The following is a 22,619-nucleotide window of genomic DNA, read 5'->3' on the forward strand; positions in this document are numbered from 1 at the left end:
TATCTTTGTAAACAAACAAATAACCAATGACGTAATTTAAACTACACAGTCCGGATGATGTGCGTCGTGGACGACCAATACGGAATTATACGCTGTTTATCCTTATTCGGATGGCCTGGGTTGTGTACGACCCATAAAAGAGGCGGCAAAACGTTTATTCCTATCTGGATGGCGTGGGTCGTGAAAGACCCATACTTTTTACGTTGAATCCTTCTTTGGAAAGTATGGATCGTACAAGACCCACATCATCCGGACTGTGTAGCAACAAATTGCTTTCACAGGTTTGTAAACATCCCTCAAAGGAAATATTCTTTGTTACTCAAAACTGGCTAACATTAACACACAACTTCACAACGCTGGAAGATATGCAACAAACCGGCATAGCATCCAACTCTCTCTCTCTCTCTCTCTCTCTCTCTCTCTCACACACACACACACACACACACACACTCATGAACACTTCATTAACAATGCATACACAAAGCTATATAATATATACGACTTGTGTCTGTGTGTGTGTGTGTGTGTGTGTGTGTGTGTGTGTGTGTGTGTGTGTGTGTGTGTGTGTGTGTGTGTGTGTGTTCGCGATGCACGGCCAAAGTTCTCGATGGATCTGCTTCAAATTTGGTGGGCATATTCAGGTAGACCCCGGACACAACCTGGTCGATGAGAATTTTCAACACGTGCTCTCAGCGAGCAGCACTGAACCGATTTTGTTTTTTCCGTTCATCTTCCCAGATCCATTCCCAGTAACTCTTCCTTATCTTCTCCAGTGTTTTGCGTTTATCTCCCTTCCTTCGTGTGGCATCCATCCATATTCCCGTTACTATTTTTAGAAGGTCACTGTCCACAACGCTTTCATCCCAGCGAAGCCGGATATTCCCGTTACTATTTTTAGAAGGTCACTGTCCACAATGCTTTCATCCCGGCAAAGCCGGGTACCCAACGAAATTTGGCTCTACTTCTTCCCGGCGAAGCCGGTACCCGGCGAAGTGGGTAATCATTTAGTCTTAAATATGTATGTGTGTGTGTGTGTCGGGTGTATCTGTGTGCGCACGTGCGTGCGTGAGTACATAAGTGCGTGCGCTTGCATGCATGGCATTTCTTTGGCAACACGAAAATATACTACATTTACTAGAAATGTTGAAAAGTCTAGTCAGCCTGTGAGCCAATAGGATTATGGATCCTCATGTGTTTTAGGAAACAGGCTTTTCTAATATAACTTACTCCACATTTTTCACAGACAAATCGCCTTGGCCTATTAGAATGCCTCAACAGGTGCCTCCGCAGATGATCCTCAAGCACAAAAGCGTGATCACACAGTGTACATTTATACGGCTTTTCTGGCAATCGTGCAGGTCTAATCTCATGCTCGACCGGAGGACACGTATTATTTGGATGCTGTTTTTTCTTGTGCTTTCTCAACGACCTCGGATGAAGGTAGGAAGCTTCACACAGAGAACACTTGTATGACTTCTTGTCGAAATGTGAAACCTGTTTGTGTGAATACAGTGCTCTAAGCCGAGAAAATGTCTCTCCGCATACCAGACACTGAAATATGTCTATTTTGTGCTTTTTTGCTTTTTCATGCTTGTTCAAGGACCTCATGGATGTGTACGCTGCTCCACACACATCACACTTGTGTGGTTTGTCCTCGACGTGGGAAAATCTTTTGTGTGACAAAAGTTCAGCAAAATGCACAAATTTCTCTCCACATACCCGACAACTATGGCGATTGTTGCGGGAATCAGTCAACTTCACTGTCAACTCATGGTATCTCAAATGTGTGCTGAGAGCCTTATAAAACCTGAATGCTTTTCCGCACACATGACACAAAAAGTCACAATGATTGCGTGTTTTCATGTGTGTCTCGAGCAGAAAAGGACTGGACAAAACATCCCCACACACATCACGGACACTGGAGTGTTTCCGCATGTGCTGTGATAACTGTTGGGGTCGAAAAAACCTGAGTCCACATAACTGACACAGGTATGTCTTGAAGCCAGAATGAGAAGACCTGTGATGCTGCAACTTTTCACCGGTCTTGAAAGTTTGTCCACAGGTTTCACAAAGGTACGGTGTCTCTCCAGTGTGTGTGTGCTGATGGTCCTTCAGCCTTGAAATAACCCCAAAGACGGCACCGCACAGCTTACAGGGGTACTTCCCCCCAGCTACAGTGTGTGTTTTCAAATGCTCTCTCAGTGCTGACTGATGTTTGAAAACAACACTGCAAAGTGGACAGGGATTCCGGGGTGACGCATCTCTTCTGCAACAGGGTGTCTTCTTCTTCTTCTTGTTGCCGCTACCTGTGCAACAGGGTGTGATCGGTGTGATTCTCTGCAATCAAACAAAGATTCGAGTTCATTTATAGGTAGGGAGACTCCTAACGGTACCATAATTGGGGGTGGTCTGGTTTCTTTTACGTGTCTGCCAAGGCGCTGCGCTGGGGTAAAACTATTGTTTGTTTGTTTATTTGTTGCTTAACGTCCAGCCGACTACGCAGAGCCATATCAGGACGAGGAAGGGGGGGGGATGAAGGGGGCCACTTGTCAAGCGATTCCTGTTTACAAATGCACTAACCCATTACTTGTGTCCCAGCAGGCTTTAGTAAAACTAAATTAATACCTACTGGAAGATTACCAGTTTCCAGTATGTTAAAATAGGCTTAACCTATCTACTGCTGGACTTACATCAGAACACTAACAGATTAAACTATACATGAATCGCGAGACAAGCGGCAAGAGAAGAGATTTTTGGAAAAAATACAGGTGAATGAGCAAGAAGGCAGAAAAAAGAAAAGAATTCATGAAGAAAAGGAGAGCATGACAGGAAAGAGGAACCAAAAATCTACCTAACAGCAAACTAGAAAGCTCCTGCGGTTCCAAAAACAGGAGGGGCCTTTAATTTCATAACCGCAGTGCCCCACTGCGGGAAGGGTAAAACTATACTGCTTATTAGTAAACAAAGCGGCCATCAATAAAGATAAGATCTTACCTTCCCCTTTTCGTTGACTCGTGCACACTACCCCCATGCAAAGAGTCAGGATGATACCTCAATGTGAGCACGCTGACACAGAAATAAACCTTTCAGCATTACAAGCTGGTTATTGCGCTGGTCCTTTAGGTACCGCGAAACAGCGTGAAAATCAGAATTCTCATTCAGTTGTGACTTGTAACCCATGTAGAATTCTCCATTTCTGATTGTTTTTTGTTGTTAAAAAGTCTGATAATTCACAGCACATTAACTCTGTTTCAGATGTTGTTATGCAGAGAAAAATCCCAAATTATTTGAAGAAAAGTAACTTGGTTTTCAGATTTCGTTTCACTGAGGGTTGTGTTTCTTTTCCGATACTTCGTTGAGGCAGTATTTTCAGCAAAATAATATGTTGACGTATTTTTAATCTCATAAACATGCTATAAATATGGTTTAGGGCATACACTCATTTTGCTGGTGAATGTTTTGCTAGCAGTGGAATTTGAAAACGCTACCACCCGTCCCCCTTATTGTGTTATATGGTCCTAATTCCAACATTTCCATGAGTTTTGTGCCCTAAACCCATGCGAAATTGTTGCGCAGAAGATGAACTTATTTTTGTTGTGTAATTCGTTTGTTTAGATGTTCCTTCTTGGGACTCAGTTAGCCAATATACACCATGCCAAGCCAGCAGACATGAGAACTAAGTGAAGTCTGCTTCCTTCCTTGTGCAGGATGATCCAAAATAAAATGCAGCCCTAAAAAAAATGCTTATGAATTCTACATCTGTTAAAGGCACAGTAAGCCTCCCGTAAACCATCACAGAGCTCCCCGAGCGTCTACATACAGTACAAGCATACTTCCATTTGAACGCTCACCGAACGGGAACATCCTGGCTGCTTTCTGTCGAGCGTGAGAAATTTTCAAAGAATTTATTTTCGTGGACTTGCTCCTCTACAACAATGGCGCCTCGTTTTGGTGCTGGACGGCGGTTATGAATATTCCGAATACCGGATATCACGCCCGGACAGTAAGCCTCCCGTAAACCATCACAGATACTGTCAGGCTTTTACACACAGTACAAACACCCTTCCATTTGAACGCTCACCAAACGGGAACATCCGGTGCCCTACGTAAAGAGCGAGCAATTTTTAAAGAATTAATTTTGCAGATTGTCTCGAACACTTTTTGGACCCATCCTGAACTCAGGTCAAAAATGAGTTACTTCCCTTTGGGTCATATTCTATCGATGTAAACTGGCCATAGCCGTGGATCGATGATTATCAGAATGTTTTTGGACCGTGGTGCGTTTTTGCGCTAGACCTAACTTTTAAAATCTAAATAATAAATTGACAGCTTGTTACACAAACATTCTTAAATCATAAAAGATCAGTGCAATTCGAAGTTGTGAAAGTTTGAAAAAAGAAAAGCCCGGAAGCAGGGTCATGCAAGGGTCGTAGCAGACGACAGTTTATGCATCGCCGTTCCTCTCAACAGTCAAAAGCCATCGCTAGAGTTCTTGTGAACCACAGCCGTTTGTTTCGTGCATAAAAACGTGCTATTGTAGATAAGCTCACATCGAGTTGCATTCAAATGACTAACTGACGACTACATTGTGAACAAGAAGGGCAAAGCCCATACGACTCACATGCTTGACCTTGACCTTTACATGACCTTGGGTCAAGGTCAAATAACTAAACCTAGCAATGACAGCATACACTAAGAACTGCTTTACACATTTTTCCTACCAAAATACATGTGACCTTGACCCAAGGTCAAGGTCACCCAAGGTCATGCAACACAAAGCTGTTAATTCAAGACATAGGAAGTACAATGGTGCTTATTGGCTCTTTCTACCATGAGATATGGTCACTTTTAGTGGTTCACTACCTTATTTTGGTCACATTTCATAAGGGTCAAAGTGACCTTGATCATATGTGACCAAATGTGTCTCATGATGAAAGCATAACATGTGCCCCACATAATTGTTAAGTTTGAAACAGTTATCTTCCATAGTTCAGGGTCAAGGTCACTTCAAAATATGTATACAATCCAACTTTGAAGAGCTCATGTGACCTTGACCTTGAAGCAAGGTAAACCAAACTGGTATCAAAAGATGGGGCTTATTTTGCCCTATATATCATATATAGGTGAGGTATTCAATCTCAAAAACTTCAGAGAAAATGGGAAAAATGTGAAAAATAACTGTTTTTTAGACAACATTTATGGCCCCTGCGACCTTGACCTTGAAGCAAGGTCAAGATGCTATGTATGTTTTTTGGGGCCTTGTCATCATACACCATCTTGCCAAATTTGGTACTGATAGACTGAATAGTGTCCAAGAAATATCCAACGTTAAAGTTTTCCGGACGGACGGATGTCCGGACGGACGGACGGACGACTCGGGTGAGTACATAGACTCACTTTTGCTTCGCATGTGAGTCAAAAAAGGGAAACTGGATCAAACGGGTTCACGATGGCTCAGGGGTAAGATAAACCACGCAAAAATAAATTCTTTGAAAATTGTTCGCTCCGGCTTTACGGAGGGCACCTAGGATGTTCTCAATCGGTGAGTGTTTAAATGAAAGGGTGTTTGTACTGTGTATAAAAGCCTGACCGTATCTGTGATGGTTTCCGGGAGGCTTACTGTGCCTTTAACCGAATCACTTCATATTTTTGGAACATAAATTTCAGCCAATGCATGGCCCTTCCACAAAGCGGGAGTTACATATATCAAAGGGTCGGAATTTTGTGCAATTTAAAACAAAGTTGCCAAATTCGAGGATCGACTCAATAGTACGAGGTTTGAAATTGAGCGGTAGCCAAACTACCGTATTTGACGGACCACAAGCCGCGACTTTAAAAAAAAAACCACGGATTGCGGCTTATAAAAAGATGCGGCTAAAACGTTACCTAAACTTGAATAGCATTCACCTAATGGAAGTCGCCGCGGATTTTCATTTCGCTCGATTAACAATTACCGGTACTTTATTAGCTCTCTTCTCAAGACTCGGCGCTTTTCTCTTTCTTTCGTGAATCTTCGTTTGTCAACAAGTCGTCGTGACAAGATAGCGTACAGAGAAACACCGGATGTATCAGGATCTCGCGCGCGCGAGATTTCGTTTTTTTGTGTCTCGTGATAGTTGGAGGAGCGAGAGCCGCCATGTTGTATTTTCGTCTGCTCGAAATGTGTGCAAAAGTCGTAAATCATCCCAAAAAAGCTTATTCCGGGCGGGACTACATGTGTGTGTTGGTTACAAATTGTGTGTGTGTGATATTTTTCTTCAAACTTTTTCACTTTTCTTCTTTGTTTCACTTGTTTATTTTCCGAGCCGATTTCGCCAAATACCGTACTTTCGTTTGCCTGGTTGTTTTGATTGATTGACACGATCTGATTATATTTTTTTCGACGGCGGCTAATATAGTGACGCGGCCTATACGTGGCTCATCCCATTTTTTTTAAAAAAAGTCGGGGGTGCGGCTTATAAAACGGTGTGTCTTGTAATCCGTCAAATACGGTAACCCGATTTAAAGCCCTCCAGATTGTTGATTGTTACGTTTGGAGTAATCCGAATGACATAGTATACCTTAATCAACATTAGACAATCAGTGACTTCAATACAGCAATTACAGGCAAGATCAGGGCATTTCCCATGGATGAGGAATGTTTTTTTGTCATTTATGAAATTTGCGTGACATTGCGCAAGTGTAACTTTACAACAAAGCGGTTAATTTTTCCAGTCATTTGAGTTTTGCAAATATGTTTGTATTTGTTGTGCATGAACTTCAGTTTGTCCTCGAACATTCTACAAAGTTTCGAGACTGTTGGTAAAATTGTCCGACATTTACCTTTTCTCCGAAATATGTTCCAAATTACATCTCCGAACTTGTCATTGGCACGAAAGCTTTTCTGTCTAGGGATTGCCCTGATCCTAGCTGTAACTCTTTCTTCAGGTCACAGATGATCTAGGGTGTGTTTATGTAACCTCAGACATTCTGATAATCCAAAAGGTAACAGTCTGGAGAGTTTAAAATCAGGGAATAATTGTTATCGTTCAAGAACAAATCTCTTTCTGTTGAGTCGATCGCCGAATTTGGCAACTTTTTGTTAATTTGGACAATAGTCAGATTATTTAAACGTCCCGGCCCGCTATCTCTTTCTCTGTGTCTTTGTCAGTCAGTCAGTCAGTCAGTCAGTCTGCCTGCCTGCCTGCCTGTCTCTCTGTTGGTTTTACGCCTTTCAGTATTTAAATCTTGTGCCATTTTCATTCTTGGTCATGTGCTAAACCTTTCTCTGTACATATTTTTTTGCTTTTGGTTGTATTCATTTGTTGTTCAGTTAATGTTCATGTAAATTACGACAAAGAGAACAGTTCTGTTAATTTGCTAGTTAATTTTGCCGATATTAGCGCCCAATTCCATGAATTCGCTAAGGCCAAAAAACAAAAAAAAGGTGTGGTTACGGTAACATAGCCAAAAAAAAATAGGGTAGGAAGGTAGGCAATCACTTTTTTTTTTTAAACTTTTTTTTCTAATGTGTACAAATTAAACCTACTTGACAGGGAAATAAGTGTGCGACTCGGGCGCTTTCGCTTTCATTGCATTTTCTGCACTCGTTTTCTTGTGTGTTTTTTCTTTTCTTTTTTTGACAAATGTAATAAAAAGTTATAGGGTCGGCCCCTAAAAATAGGGTAGGTCGGGTTATTGTAACCACACCTATTTCTTTTTTAAGGCCTTATTAACTTTCTACCTATCAGGGACGGATCACATCATTTTGAAGTGGTTCTTTTTCTTAAAATTTCTTTTAGGGACAATCCAACAACGCAAAGCGTTTAGATGAGGGTGCGATAAAGGCGATATGTTGAAAAAGGCAAGGACAATGGAGCAATCTGAGCAAATTTAAGAAACTTCCCCTTATACACCTTCCAATAAGTAAATTTAAGAAGACAAGTTTGGCTAAAAACAGGGACAATTGACCGATCTGGTGCAACATGAGCCAACAAATTACCCAACTACTTTTCAAAACCATCACTTAGAAGTTAGAAGACAAAGGCCGACTCAAGAAAAATGAAGCAATCTGGTGCAATCTGAGTCATCTGTTTTTCTTTATTTTAAAATTAATTTATCTCTTCTTTTGTTCGCTCTTTTTTAAAAATTTTTATTAATTTTTTTTAGGCAGGGATGGGGGGGTGTCCCGAAACCCCCACTGGATCCGCCCCAGGCCTATAAATCAACCCATACGTGGAATGCAATCAGACAGACGGATATCTGTATTTCAATCATTTCTACATGAAGACAATTAGTCTTCATGGTGATGGAACCTGCTTTAACATTAATAGTCTTCAGGTGTGGTTCGCGCTTTTTGTTATATATTTCCTGAATGTTGTTCAAAGCATCTACGATGTGGGCTTTTTATGAAATTATCAATCAACACAACCCTCATTGTAAGAATAATTAACAGATATTAGTCTGGGTGAGTCGCTTAAAAAATGAATCTTTGCCTGTTGTCAACAATTTTGAATTTCACACGAAAATCATGTTTTTCCGCTTATGTCAAGAAAACAAAATTAATAGCAGCGAGACAGGTCAAGAAAATTACAAATTACATTCTTTCTGCCTGTACCGCGCTATTTAATCAAAAAGATTCCACCCCAACGCTGGCCTAAAACGTCACTGCCGAAGCCCAAAAGGAAAGGCAAGGCAGAACGACACTACATCCACTCCTCTCTAATGCGCCTATAATATAAACATCCCATCCCCCCCCCCCCCCCCCCAAATCCGTCAACTCTAACCACCACTATTCACCCTTACATCCAGTTTTTGATGACCATCTTTTATCACCTCGGCCGTGCCTCGGGCACACTATCAACATTCCCCTCCCTTCGCTCTTTCCACCACCATCCGCCCTACCCACTTGTCCTAAGACTATTTAGGGGTTTTAAATCACCCAAGGTGAAGGACTTCCTCGATAAGAGAGAGAGAGAGAGAGAGAGAGAGAGAGAGAGAGAGAGAGAAAGAGAGAGATCGAGAGAGAGAGATCAAGAGAGAGAGAGAGATCAAGAGAGAAAGAGAGAAAGAGAGAGAGAGACAGAGACAGAGAGAGAGAACAGGACAGACAGAAGAAATAAAACTCGACAAACTTGACAATCTAATTAACAGAAACATACACACAGAATGGCACATCACCTGGTAAGCATGGTCTCGCATAACACATGTCCTAATTTGAAGCAGCCGAGTTTCCGCCAAGGTTCTGCTGACTTTGCGTCCCGTGATCGGATGCCTTTCTGAGGCGGAATCTCGAATCTGCTGTGGTGGTGATGGGACACCCAGGTGATGATTGGTCTGCAACAAATGAGTTAGTTAGTTAGTTATTTGGTGTTTAACGTCGTTTTCAACCACGAAGGTCATATCGCGACGGAGGGAAGGGGGGAGATGGGATAGAGCCACTTGTCAATTGTTTCTTGTTCACAAAAGCACTAATCAAAAATTTGCTGCAGGGGCTTGCAACGTAGTACAATATATTACCTTACTGGGAGAATGCAAGTTTCCAGTACAAAGGACTTAACATTTCTTACATACTGCTTGACTAAAATCTTCACAAACATTGACTATATTCTATACAAGAAACACTTAACAAGGGTAAAAGGAGAAACAGAATCCGTTAGTCGCCTCTTACGACATGCTGGGGAGCATCGGGTAAATTCTTTCTGGTCCCAACCAATATGGGACTCCCCCTAACCCGCGGGGGGTCAACAAATGAGTGCCAGGTGTGCTCTAATAGTAATAAAGTTAAGTTGCTTTACAAATGTCCTGAGGAAGAGAAAAAACAAGTCGCGTATAAAGGCGAAATGACAACATTTAGTCAAGCTGTCGAACTCACAGAATGAAACTGAACGCACTGCTTTTTTCACCAAGACCACATACTTGTAGTTTCGTCAGTCCACCGCTCGTGGCAGAGGCAGTGAAATCAACAAGCCATGCAGAATAGTGCGGTAGTGGTCGCGCTGAGCAGGATAACACGCTTTTCTGTATGTCTATTCTTTTTAGCTTACTGAGTTTGTTTTCAATCCACACATAACATATCTATATGTTTTTGGAATCAGGGACCGACAAGGAATAAAATGAAATTGTTTTTAAATCGATTTCGGAATTTTTTTTTTAATCATAATTTTCATACAGTGGAACCTCCCGTAACGACCTCTCCCAAGAACGACCCCCTCCTTTTGCCGACCGAATTTCTCGGCACGGATGCTTTTCACACTGTAACTAACCTCCCAAGAACGACGCCCTACTTTTTGCAACGACCGACCTACCAACGTAGGGTCAATAACGACTTTGACCTTTTAACCAATGAGTGTCAAAGTTCGTAATTACGCAGCACACGCGGAACACGCACGCCATTAGTCAGCATCAAGAGTCAGGGATTTGTTTGTTTGTTTGTTTGCTTAACGCCCAGCCGACCATGAAGGGCCATATCAGGGCGGTGCTGCTTTGACATTTAACGTGCGCCACACACAAGACAGAAGTCGCAGCACAGGCTTCATGTCTCACCCAGTCACATTCTGACACCGGACCAACCTGTCCTGGCACTAACCCCATAATGCCAGACGCCAGGCGGGGCAGCCACTAGATTGCCAATTTTAAAGTCTTAGGTATGACCCGGCCGGGGTTCGAACCCATGACCTCCCGATCACAGGGCGGACGCCTTACCACTAGGCCAACCGTGCCGGTTAAGAATTAGGGGTGGTAGTCTGTAGTCAGTAGTGCGTGCAAGTCAAGTGGCCCACGGCTGTCATCTTCTCACCTATTGCTGTCACAATTGAAGGACTGCCCTCGAAGTAGGGTGGTGGGAGGGATATGAGGGGTTAAGTAGGGGCAGTTAGAAGGACAACTCAATAATGAATTGATGTGTACCTACTCTGTGAGTGTGCTCCCCAACTGAGACCTCGGGTCAATGTCCCATACTTGCCAAAGAGCAAGTTTTACCTATGGGACGGTCTCCTTTGATGTCTGAGAGGAAACTCTTCCTGTCCCAGGTTACAGACACTGACCTTCTTACCCGGGGTCAATCACTGAGTTTTACCTATGAAACCGTGTCCGTGTGTGTGTGTGTGTGTGTGTGTGTGTGTGTGTGTGTGTGTGTGTGTTATGCCTGCCCGTGTGTGCGCTGGTGTATGCACGTACATCATGGTTATCCATATGCACATCAAATAAGAACAAAAATAGGATAACGGACACAACTTTGAAGACTGAACTGCCCAACAGTTCCCTCCCCTGTGAAAAAAATTATACCTCCCAAACTCCCAATTAAGACCCCTCCTTTTTACGACCGATTTTTCTGGACATTTTCAAGGTCGTTAGTCTGGTCCGTGTGCGTTTTGTTGTCAACCTTGTTTGTGTGCATGTTGTCTTGCTCACATAGAAAAGGTTCAGTCTCCACCTCCTCCTCCCTCACCTCAATAGTCACCTCTTCATCGGAGGTCTGCTCCTCTTCTGACAAACAGGTGTCGGCTTCAGGTAATGATGGAGACAAACTGGTCTGAAATACTGGGGTAGAGTCAACAGTTCTTGTATCACCGCCTGCACTGATCTGACTTCTTCCTGGGGTAGAGTCAACTGTTCTTGTAACATGCACCTTTGATGTCGACCTGTTGGCTGTAGTGTTGCGGGTATTCTGAAATGTGTTGGTAAAAGGAAGCATTGACTAAAGATAAAGGCATTGCAAATCCATTAAAAAAGAGCGAATTCTGTTATTGCTCAGTAGGCCTAAACTTTGGCCATGACCTAGGTAAATAACCCGCGCAACAGGGCAGACAGAAAATAAAACTCGACAAACTTGACAATCTAATTAACAGAAACATACAAACAGAATGGCACATCACCTGGTAAACATGGTCTTGCACAACGCATGTCTCAGTTTGAAGCAGCCGAGTTTCCGCCAAGGTTCTGCTGACTTTGCGTCCCGTGATCGGATGCCTTTCTGAGGCGGAATCATGAATCTGATATTTTCCTGCGCTATGGTCAGAAGTTTGTGTAACTCCACCTTCAGCGATCTGATGCCTTATCGTTGTTGAGACACGTGTTTTTCTTCCTTCGCCTTGAATGATCTGGTCTCTACCTGCCACAGAATCGCATGTCTGCTGTGGTGGTTGGGTCGAAGGGAAATTGTTGGCCTGAAATAAAGGAATGACGTTCTGCTGTACTTGAGATATATGTACTTATTAGGACTCATACAATATCGTAACAATTATCCTCCCAATGGCGACCTTCAAAATGTTTAGAAAAATAGGTCTTACAATGGAAGCGCCACGTTTTTTGTTTTTTATATTGGGAATTACATATTTTGCCACCATCCCCCTCTCAGTCACCCAAACCCAATAAAATTGTGTTTCATAAGAAGCTTGACACGTCACTTACCTTTCATACTTACTGTTGCTGCTGCTGATTCTCTCTCTCTCAGTAGATATCTTACAAGCCAGTCAATATTGAGCGAGGGGTGTTTCGGAAACATGCCCCCCTCGTTAGTGATTGGACCCTCCAATGTTTGCACAAGATTTTACAAGAAAAGGTCACTTTTGCACAACCCATACAAACCTGACATTACTTCCAATAATCCTCATTAATATTTACATTATTTTGTTACTTTTCAGTTTATAGTTTTTTTATTTATGTTTTTTGACCCCACCCCAAAAAGGAATGGTTGAGCAGGCAACCAGAGAATTTTGTTTTTGTTTTGTTGCAGAATTACAGTCTGAGAAGCAGAAACAGACCGAGTGAGAAAGATTTTTGTAATAAGGATTAATGAATTTCTAATCACATATTCATGAATCCTTATGAAAATTAATTTAAATTCAACTGTAGTCTATTGTCAAAAAATCGTTCTATAGGATTGTAGATATGAGTCATGTGTATCTTTGCGCCAAATGCCCAAATATCATGCATTTCTGATGTATGATGTTGCTGTAAAACCGTAAATTTTGACTAAATGTTTTAACATAGATAGGGAATCAAAGCGAGGGTCGTGGTGCATGTGTGTGTGTGTATGTTCAGAGCGATTCAGAGAAAACTACTGGACCGATTTTCATGAAACTTTACAAGAGAGTTTCTGAGTATGGTATCTACTGTCTTTAACCGCTAGGCTATTGCGCTCATCATGTTACACACAAGTGTCTGCGAAAGCACGCTGTGACAAACAGAAACAGACAGACAGATGAAAAAGCAGATGGAGTACCTGGTCATGCAGACACGCCTTAGTCTGAAGCTGCCGACTTTCTTCTGTTCCCTCCTTGACAACAGTTGCAGACGAGCAATCTGAAGCGGCCATCACTTCGTCAACCTGCTCTCTGTCGCTTGTTTGCATCTGGTCAGTTGGGTCACAATAACCTGCCTCAGATTGCAGCTGCAACACAGGAACACACATTGTAACAACCATGTCATGTCTTCACCAACAGACATCAGTATACTTTTTATAAATTCATATCATCTTCAAGGTCTGATTTAAAATACAGATCCACAAAATACAGTTAGACAATAACCCTCGTCTTGATTCCCAGTCTATTTGAAAACATTTGGTCAATTATGTTAATGTAAAATTACTAAAAAGGGGAGACACCAAGGTACTGACGCAAGCCGCAAAGTTTAAAAGACTCCAGGACCATCCGATGCATGAGCGCATGAATCAGCCAACAAAAGGGAGACTTAAAAGATCAAGCTTCGTACAACACAGCAGGATCCTTGAAAGGAGAGACCCCGAGGTGCTGGACCACATGCCAAGGCCCATCCCATCAGTCATGTCGGTCCCCTCCTGGAAACGAGACCAGCTCCCAACTATCTGTCAAGAAGTACCAGGAGTTGCAGGCAGAGACTCTCAATCTGAGCCAGAGAGGAAGATGCTGACGCTGGAGCACATAAACACCAAGTACCCAGAAGAACAATGGACTCATGTGTACACAGATGGGTCTGCAGCTGAAGCTACTCGAGACGGGGGAGGCGGGGTGTACATCAGATACAATCATGGAGAGGCACACATCACCTTAGCCACAGGAAAATACTCCACAAACTTTAAAGCAGAGACTGAAGCCATCAGAAAAGCAGCAGAAGAGATTAAAGCCAATCTGCCACGAACCAAATCAAAAGTGGTCATCTTCACAGACGCTCTCTCTGTTCTGAGTGCGCTGCACAACCCCCGTAAAAAAGACCTAAACGAGCTGGCAGCAGTCCTGGTGAGTTTCACAGCTGATACAGAACTGACATTACAGTGGGTCCCAGCACATTGCGGGATCCATGGAAACGAACAAGCTGACAGTCTGGCAAACAAAGGAAGTCAGCTGGAACAAGAGGACAGACAGGTGTCCTATTCAGAGGAGAAGACTGTCATTAAAGCCCTATCCAAAAAGAAATGGAAGCAGCAACACCCAAACTTCAACCAGTCTGACTGCTATTACCAACTGAGCAAACGGGACCAGGTCACTCGGTTCAGGCTGAGAACAGGGCACAACCGACTAAATGCCCACATGTACAGCAAATTCAGAATTGGCGAGTCCGAGATGTGCTCCTGCAATGCAGACATCATGAATGCTGAGCACCTGCTGCAGAACTGCCGACTCCACGACGCTCCCAGGCAGGCATCGTGGCCGGAACCAGTACCACTGAGGGTCAAGCTCTTCGGCGGCCTGGAGGACCTACAGAGGACAGCTGCTTTCGTGCGGGCGATTGGCATCTCCATCTAGTGAACGACGAAGAAGAAGAAGACTAAAAAGGGAAAAGAAAGAGAGAGCAGTAAAAAAACAAAAACAAGAAGGGGAAACTTCTTAAATCCAATTCAATTTCGAGGAATGGTTTCTAACAGTAACACAAAGACAGAGAAACTGAGAGACAGACAGACAGAGTACCTCCATGGTCGCTGGTTGAAGCGGTTGCCTTTCTACCTCTTCCTCCTCTATGACAATGGGTTGTCTTTCTTCTTCTTTAACGACAATGTGAATCCACTTGTGATGGTCTGTTTCTTCCTCCTGTACAAGAATCTGCTGTCCTTCTTCCTCATCTACTGCAATGAGTTGTCCTACATCTTTTACAACAATGTCCTGTCCATCTTCCTCTTTTACAACAATCTGTTGTCTGTCCTCCTCATCATCCTCTACAACTATGGATTGTTCTTCCTCCTCCTTTACAGCAATCTGTTGTTCATCATCCTCTTCCTTCTTGACAGCAATGTGCTGTCCTCTTTCTTCAAGTACCTCTTCTACGATGAGTCGTCCTTCTTCATCTTTTACAACAGTCTGCTGTTTGTCCTGCTCTACCACAATGGGTTCTTCTTCTTCACTCTTTACAACAATCTGTTGTACATCTTCGTCTTCCTTCTTTGCAGAAATCTGTGGACTTTCTGTTTCTCCATCGTCCTTCTTGACATCAAGACCAGCACCCCAATCTCCTGATGTGACCATCTGTTCATTACGCAGCTCCATGGCCTGATACGGTTCCATAGTTCTCGCAACTCCACTTTCAGCGGTTTCCTCCTCTTCTGACAACTATAGTTGCATGCTCGCAGCAATGACGGAGGCTCGTAACAGGTCTGAAATCAAAGGAAAAAACACACATAAGCATTATATAAAGGTACAGTGCTTTTTGTGTCAACAGTAAATTGTCCTGTTTGGACATTTAATAATTTATTAATATCAAATCCTACCAGTGTGTAAATTATGGAGGCTATACATCCAGAACAAGCTCAACTGTCAACATTCAGATTTCCGCCGATGGCCCGCTTGTCAGCCAGCCGAACACTGCTATTCACTAAGACTCAGGGATGCCATGGGAACTGAGAACAGTGATTTGGGAGTACATGAACTGTGGGTTGGGGGGGGGGGGGGTGGGGGAGCTGCCCTGAAGTATGTAATGTACATAACTGACTAATTTAACACCCGACGCAGAAAATGTTCTTTGCCAGAATATATTCTACATGTATCCATGTACAGTACAACATACTACTTCTAGTTCTGACACTGATCACACATTTTGTCATAAACAGTTAAAAACATTTGTTGATATAAATTATAATTACCCATGGACTCACAGTCACTGAATCAACAGAAATCCATTTACTGCTAAGATTTTTTCCGTGATATGCGACATCTAGCTAGTTAATTTCTCTATTGTTACATTATTTATGAGAGAGAGAGAGAGAGAGAGAGAGAGAGAGAGAGAGAGAGAGAGAGAGAGACTGAGAGTAAGAGAGAGCTGAGAGTGAGACTGAGAGAGAGCTGAGAGTGAGAGAGAGCTGAGAGAGAGAGCTGAGAGTGAGAGTGAGAGTGAGAGAAATAGTCAGGTGAGTCACTTAACAGACCTCCCCTCCTCATAATGTCTACGATGCCAGTCAACAAGTCTTCCACTGGCGATGACGAATATGGAGGCTTTAAAGCACGAGCGCTCCCTGTAGTTCTGAGGTAACCGTCAACGATCGAAGCGCTCTAGGTGGTATCCTTCGCTGCGCAACTTCCGCAAGTTCAGACTTGGCAAAAAACAATGGAAATAGCGTCGACGGTCAACAGGAGCCAGGTACAAATGATGGGATTTGTATGCTGTGCATGATGACTTTTGACACCTAAAGAAGCTTCTTCCCATGCTGGTGCAGTAGCTGAAGTCTGTTTACATCCATCACCATCCTCCATTTAATGCAGAATCTAGTACGATCAGCAGATTCGGAACTACGGCTACTAAGCCCAACTCTGTGTGATCAGCAAAAACTATTCGTCATTTTCGTATCTTCTTTGACTTTAATTAGTTATAATAGAGGTAAGCTTATAATATGAAGTTCTATCATTTTCGAGTTTTGTTACTCAATACGAAGACCACCTAATGAGTGTGTTGCATTTTTCACGACTAATTTTCTTTCCACAATATGACTGTGCAGCTTCTGAAGGGCTTTGAAGTAAGAGTTGCGTCCCTTTACTTGATGTTGGCATGGTTTCTTTTCTAACTTTGCATAAATTGTATAATGAAAAGAGTCCATCAATCTTTCTTGCAGTTTATTTCACAAATGAAATCATTTATCGTTTTATTTATTTATTTATTGGGTGTTTTTAGTGTGTAAACGTAACATTTCAATCAGAAATGTAGCAAGTTTATTACACTTTTACTTTTTGTTGTTTATTTATCATTCGGTTTACAAATTTCCATTTGACGTTTCAAATGCTCAGTTTTTCAAAAATTCCATAGTGTGTGTGTGTGTGTGTGTGTGTGTGTGTGTGTGTGTGTAACTTTCTCCAATCTGTTAAAATCAGAATGCAAAATGAGGGAAAACTGGTATGTTTTTTTTAATTTGAAGAATTTGACAAGTTTACTGAAACTAACTTTTTATTGTTCAGCACAAAGTGGCATGCTAATATTAGGAAATTTACAAATGTCCTGGTTTTGAGAATTTACTGTAACAAAATCAAGGAAAAGAAAGCCAACAAAGAATTTCAGGTGGCAGCCCAAACTTTTGACCTGTTGCCATGCAGTTGACTATATATATACTTGTGTGTGTGTGTGTGTGTGTGTGTGTGTGTGTGTGTGTGTGTGTGAGAGTGAGAGAGATAGAGGCAGGTGAGTGTGGAGAGTCAGTATTGTCTTATGATTGTAAGTACACATATAATATGTAAGCACAGGTATATTAACTTAAAGTAATGAACTTGTGATGTAAGCTAGTAGCTTAAAGATGTGTACTGAGATGACTGCAGTTATACTTATCACGTGTACACACACACACACACACACACACACACACACACACACACACACACACACACACACACACTGACACATACAGACAGACACACCCACACATTCAGTTTCAAAGTTCCCCGTTTTAATGTTTTGCACATAGAGACTTTGAACATCTACTCATTGGAAGCTAAACAGACATCCTTCATTTCAAAAGAGAATTCAAAGACCAGGGAATGATGATTCGGAATCACAGAAGTACAAAGACAATTATTTTGACGCTGTTCTTGTTTTGTAATATATATAAACCAAGGAAAGTATTCAAGATATTGCAGGTATGAAGAAAAACCAACACAGTTTCTAAGTTCAAACTGATACAGTCGAACCATCCTTTTAAGAGCTCTAAAAATCTGAGAAATTCTGATCTTAAAACGGAGGCAGTCGCAAAATGGTACGTGTAGTACATGTACATTACCTTCACCGTGCTTCGTGGGTCGTGACGACCCAGAGCCTTACAAAATCATCTTTATCTCTGAACCTATTTGGAGTTTTCAATTGAGATTTCATGTAATCTCCAATCACCATACAACCTTCCCATTGCCCAACTTTTGAAAGATTATCTTTGTAAACAAACAACTGAATAACCGATGACGTAATTTAAACTATACACACGGTCCGGATGATGTGGGTCGTGGACGACCGATATGGAATTGTACGCTGTTTATCCTTATTCGGATGGCCTGGGTTGTGTACGACCCATAAAAGAGGCAGCAAAACGTTTATTCCTATCCGGATGGCGTGGGTCGTGTAAGACCCATACTTTTTACGTTGAATCCTTGTTTGGAAAGTATGGATCATACACGACCCACATCATCCGGACTGTGTGTAGCAACAAATTGCTTTCACAGGTTTGTAAACATCCCCGAAAGGAAATATTCTTTGTTACTCAAAACTGGCCCGTTGTCGTACTTGCTGAACAAGCCTGTTGCTTATAGACATGGTGTATGGCAAACTTTACATACTAGTAGCGCTTAACTGAATGAATATTTTAGTTTAGATACTTAGGTACTTTCAAAGAAATCAAGAGAACACGTGCACACCATCATCCCGTAGAACAGCTGCAATAATTTGTGATTACTTTAGCTGTCACTGTCCAGATAGACATGCATACTGACTGACACACGGGAATGACCCGTCGCAATTCATCAAAATCCAATGAGTAACTTTATTCTTGAGAAAACGCATGCATAAATGCATGTAGTATAACAGAAAGGAGAACAGACAGACAGAAAGAACTTAGAAAAGTTATTGTTAACATTGTTTAAATTGAGTATACACGTCTGAAAGACAGACATACATACATACAAACAGACAGATACATGTCCCCATTAACCATTTCTGTAAAACTGGTAACTTCCAAAAATCGTGTGAACAAGTTAGATGTAGACGGACGATCGGACAGACAGACTGACAGACCGTGAGATGGAGAGACACTTGAAATTGTAAGGAACAGACAGGGGTCGAGTGGATCTTGACAGGGTGTGCTTATCATGGACTGGCTCCTCTAAGCCAGGCCTCTGGGGGGGGGGGGGGGGGGGCTGCGATCACAGCCTCGTGGGGGATGTTATTCCACTGAGAGACAGTACGTTCTGCCAGTGGGAGTCAGTGCGGGACTGGGGGACCTGTAGTCTCAGTGGTAGCCTGTGCCCCGTAGTGGACCTTTGGACCGCCGCTGTCAGGGTGCCTTCCTTTGGAGTTACCTCGACCAGTCCACTCGTAATTCTGTACATCATTTTTGCCTTGGTCGCGGTTGTAAGTTGAGCTTGGAGACGAGCTCCGTCGCGCTATTTGGTGGGTTAAAAGTCGCGCAGGATATCCTCCTTACTGAGCCTCGTTGCGTCATCTCCAGGCTGTCGGACAGGCTCTTCTGGCGTGGGTCCCAGACTGAGGAAGCATACTCCAAGACCGGTCTCACCAGTCTCCTGTAGAAGGTGGTCTGAACAGGATGGGGGCAGCCCCTGAGGTTCCAGTAAACAAAGGCGCTGGTCTTGTTTGCCTTTGCTGTGGTGGCCTAAATGTGCGATCCCCAGTGCACATCTTTCGTGAGTTCCACGCCGAGCCGTACCTTGCCTTGTCCGACACCTTCTGCAAAGCTTCTTCATAAAGGTTGCAGTTTGGTGCAGATTGGTTATGCCCCCCCCCCCCCCCCCCCCCCTCTCTCTTAGGCCTGACGCTCACCTATGTAACGCCAGCAGGACAGACGACGTACTGCAGTTTATAGAGGTGATTATTTTATTTCCCCAGCCCACTATACGTTGCGTGAAAAGAAAACAGACCTAGTACTCATCATAATTATCTCTATTGCAGCATGCAGCGCCGCTGACTCTGCTCAAGTATATTTTGCCCCTTAGGTTGATCTATCACCCGCACGCTCCGACGAGTCTTTACTCTTACTATATATTTAATTTTGCATGTTCACGTCAGTTGGCATGGTTGTCTCGTTTGGATGGCAGATCCCATGTGATCAGTTAGTTTCAGGTTGACATGTTAAAGGTGGTCGTCTAGCTACATTTTTGCTTTTTTTCAATAATATTATGGTTAGATTTCGCTAAAAAGTTATGTCAGATGATGAATGAACCATGGGGAAAAAAGTTATAGAAAAAAAATATATGTAAAAAAAGATTTTATTTTTGGGTAGCGTGACTCACGCTTCCAATATTTTGTTTTCTGTTTGCTGAGAACATGTGCTTTGCCTAAAAATACTGACCAATCAAATTCATGTCACTATGCTTATAGCCACGCCCAAACAAGTGCAGCAACAATTTGACACTGGAGCGCTGTCCACGCGCTTTTTTTTAAACGCACGGGATTTGAGAGGAGTTTTGCGCTTGGCATTTTCCAAATAAGGATATCCTACTATGAGTACTACGCTGGAATACAATGAATTTTCAAACTGCTACACTGGCTCCGTCTTTCCTAATCGAAAGGGGGTGTATTGTTGATATCTGCATATATATATACGTGTAATGGTCAAATGGCGATTTCGGTATAAAAATGTAGACAAGGACCTTTAACTTCAAGTGTGTTAAATTCGCTTTGCTTCTCATTTTGCGATACTTGAATGAAACTGTCAAGTTCACTTGTGATCTTCGATTTGTTTCGCATAAGACTGATAAGTTGGTTGCAAGGTTCATGGCTGTTTGTTTTCTTTGTCATCGTCTGTGTGTCCGGATCTTCTCTGATTATGCTTGAATCACAACAAGGCGATCGTGTGTGTGCATGTTCATTTTTATATTTAGTCAAGTTTTGACTAAATATTTTAACATCGAGGGGGAATCGAAACGAGGGTATGGTGTATGTGTGTCTGTGTGTGTAGAGCGATTCAGACTAAACTACTGGACCGATCTTTATGAAATTTGACATGAGAGTTCCTGGGTATGATATCCCCGAACGTTTTTTTCATTTTTTTGATAAATGTCTTTGATGACGTCATATCCGGCTTTTCGTGAAAGTTGAGGCGGCACTGTCACGCCCTCATTTTTCAACCAAATTGGTTGAAATTTTGGTCAAGTAATCTTCGACGAAGCCCGGGGTTCGGTATTGCATTTCAGCTTGGTGGCTTAAAAATTAATTAATGACTTTGGTCATTAAAAATCTGAAAATTGTAAAAAAAAATAAAAATTTATAAAACGATCCAAATTTACGTTTATCTTATTCTCCATCATTTGCTGATTCCAAAAACATATAAATATGTTATATTCGGATTAAAAACAAGCTCTGAAAATTAAATATATAAAAATTATTATCAAAATTAAATTGTCCAAATCAATTTAAAAACACTTTCATCTTATTCCTTGTCGGTTCCTGATTCCAAAAACATATAGATATGATATGTTTGGATTAAAAACACGCTCAGAAAGTTAAAACAAAGAGGTACAGAAAAGCGTGCTATCCTTCTTAGCGCAACTACTACCCCGCTCTTCTTGTCAATTTCACTGCACCGCCTTTGCCATGAGCGGTGGACTGACGATGCTACGAGTATTATACGGTCTTGCTGAAAAATGGCATTGCGTTCAGTTTCATTCTGTGAGTTCGACAGCTACTTGACTAAATATTGTATTTTCGCCTTACGCGACTTGTTTATGTTTACACCGGCAGATTGACTATTCTATGTGTGTGTGGGTGTGTGTGATTTCAACAGATTCGTGCTTCTTCAGTACAACTGACAAACAATAGACACTCAGTTTGGCGAAGAGAAAGACAGAGGTGGAGTTACGGGCGGACACAAAGTTGACAAAGGAAACAACATCCAGTCGAGCAGACACACAGATTAATATTAAATGTAGCTGAACAGAACAATAAGAATACAACAACTGCACAAGATTTGTGACACAAGTTTTATTGTATTCACTAAAGACCTAATGCTCTTGACAACAACAAAAGAAAATGCTTGCACAAAATCAAATCAAATTAACTTAATTATATTACATCGAAAAAGTGCAATGATGGTACACATATAACATAAAGACAAACAAAAGACTAAAGCATTAACACTATATTCCTATAGCAAGTGAATATCACTGATGGTATTTGTGCAAGAAAATTTGTGAATATCACTGATGGTATTTGTGCAAGAAAATTCAAACAGAATAGAGAATGGTGAACTGTTTTTTAGGATGGCTATATTGTTAAACCATAAGAACAAAAGTTCATGGATTCACAAACACAACATTCTCCAAGACTCCAGGAGACTTCTGGAAGAGATGAGTTGATAAACATCCAAGGAGTGCCTCACGTCCTCATCAACACAGGGTTGGTTGATGTTTCTTATTTCTTCAAGAGGGAGTCAGCCTGGCAAAATAACAAACAGAACAAAGACATATCCTTAAAAGCAAGGTCAACAACAGAGAGTCAATGTAAATGACTTGATGGTCTTTGCTTGAACACAT

At 42.0% G+C, this 22,619-nt stretch overlaps 3 protein-coding genes across 5 annotated transcripts in view; 1 reads left to right on the forward strand and 2 right to left on the reverse strand.

Annotated features, from left to right (window-relative positions):
- Positions 1-391: 391 nt before the first annotated feature.
- Positions 392-13,419, reverse strand: LOC138951487 (zinc finger protein ZFP2-like). The gene is made up of 5 exons (XM_070323091.1): positions 13,205-13,419; positions 11,856-12,146; positions 11,429-11,647; positions 9,160-9,315; positions 392-2,337 (listed from the first exon to the last, which is right to left on the reverse strand). The coding sequence occupies exons 1-5, from the start codon at positions 13,403-13,405 to the stop codon at positions 1,153-1,155; spliced, it is 2,052 nt and encodes a 683-aa protein (XP_070179192.1). The 5' UTR covers positions 13,406-13,419; the 3' UTR covers positions 392-1,152.
- A 215-nt stretch (positions 13,420-13,634) lies between these two features.
- Positions 13,635-14,702, forward strand: LOC138949925 (uncharacterized). The gene has a single exon (XM_070321710.1). It carries the CDS (start codon positions 13,635-13,637, stop codon positions 14,700-14,702), a length of 1,068 nt encoding a protein of 355 aa, XP_070177811.1.
- Positions 14,703-22,036: 7,334 nt separating this feature from the next.
- LOC138951462 (uncharacterized) overlaps positions 22,037-22,619 on the reverse strand; it is a 54,544-nt gene continuing 53,961 nt past the window's right edge. For 2 of the 3 annotated variants that reach the window (XM_070323057.1, XM_070323056.1), the window contains exon 13: positions 22,037-22,521. In XM_070323057.1, the coding sequence (XP_070179158.1) occupies positions 22,498-22,521 (24 nt within the window). In that variant the 3' untranslated portion in view covers positions 22,037-22,497. The remainder of the gene's footprint in view (positions 22,522-22,619) is intronic. The other variant, XM_070323058.1, reaches the window with a different exon arrangement.

The sequence above is a fragment of the Littorina saxatilis genome, linkage group LG16, assembly GCF_037325665.1.
Source record: "Littorina saxatilis isolate snail1 linkage group LG16, US_GU_Lsax_2.0, whole genome shotgun sequence".
Lineage (NCBI taxonomy): Eukaryota > Metazoa > Mollusca > Gastropoda > Littorinimorpha > Littorinidae > Littorina > Littorina saxatilis.

Bases quoted from the DNA above. Each gene is read 5' to 3' on its own strand.
- LOC138951487 (XM_070323091.1), bottom strand. From the start codon at position 13,405: ATGGTTGTTACAATGTGTGTTCCTGTGTTGCAGCTGCAATCTGAGGCA. The intron at 12,147-13,204 runs GTACTCCATCTG...CCTTTATTTCAG, and splicing joins AGGCGTGTCTGCATGACCAG to GCCAACAATTTCCCTTCGAC. The intron at 2,338-9,159 runs GTGATGTGCCAT...GTTTGATTGCAG, and splicing joins TGCGAGACCATGCTTACCAG to AGAATCACACCGATCACACC.
- LOC138949925 (XM_070321710.1), top strand. From the start codon at position 13,635: ATGCATGAGCGCATGAATCAGCCAACAAAAGGGAGACTTAAAAGATCA.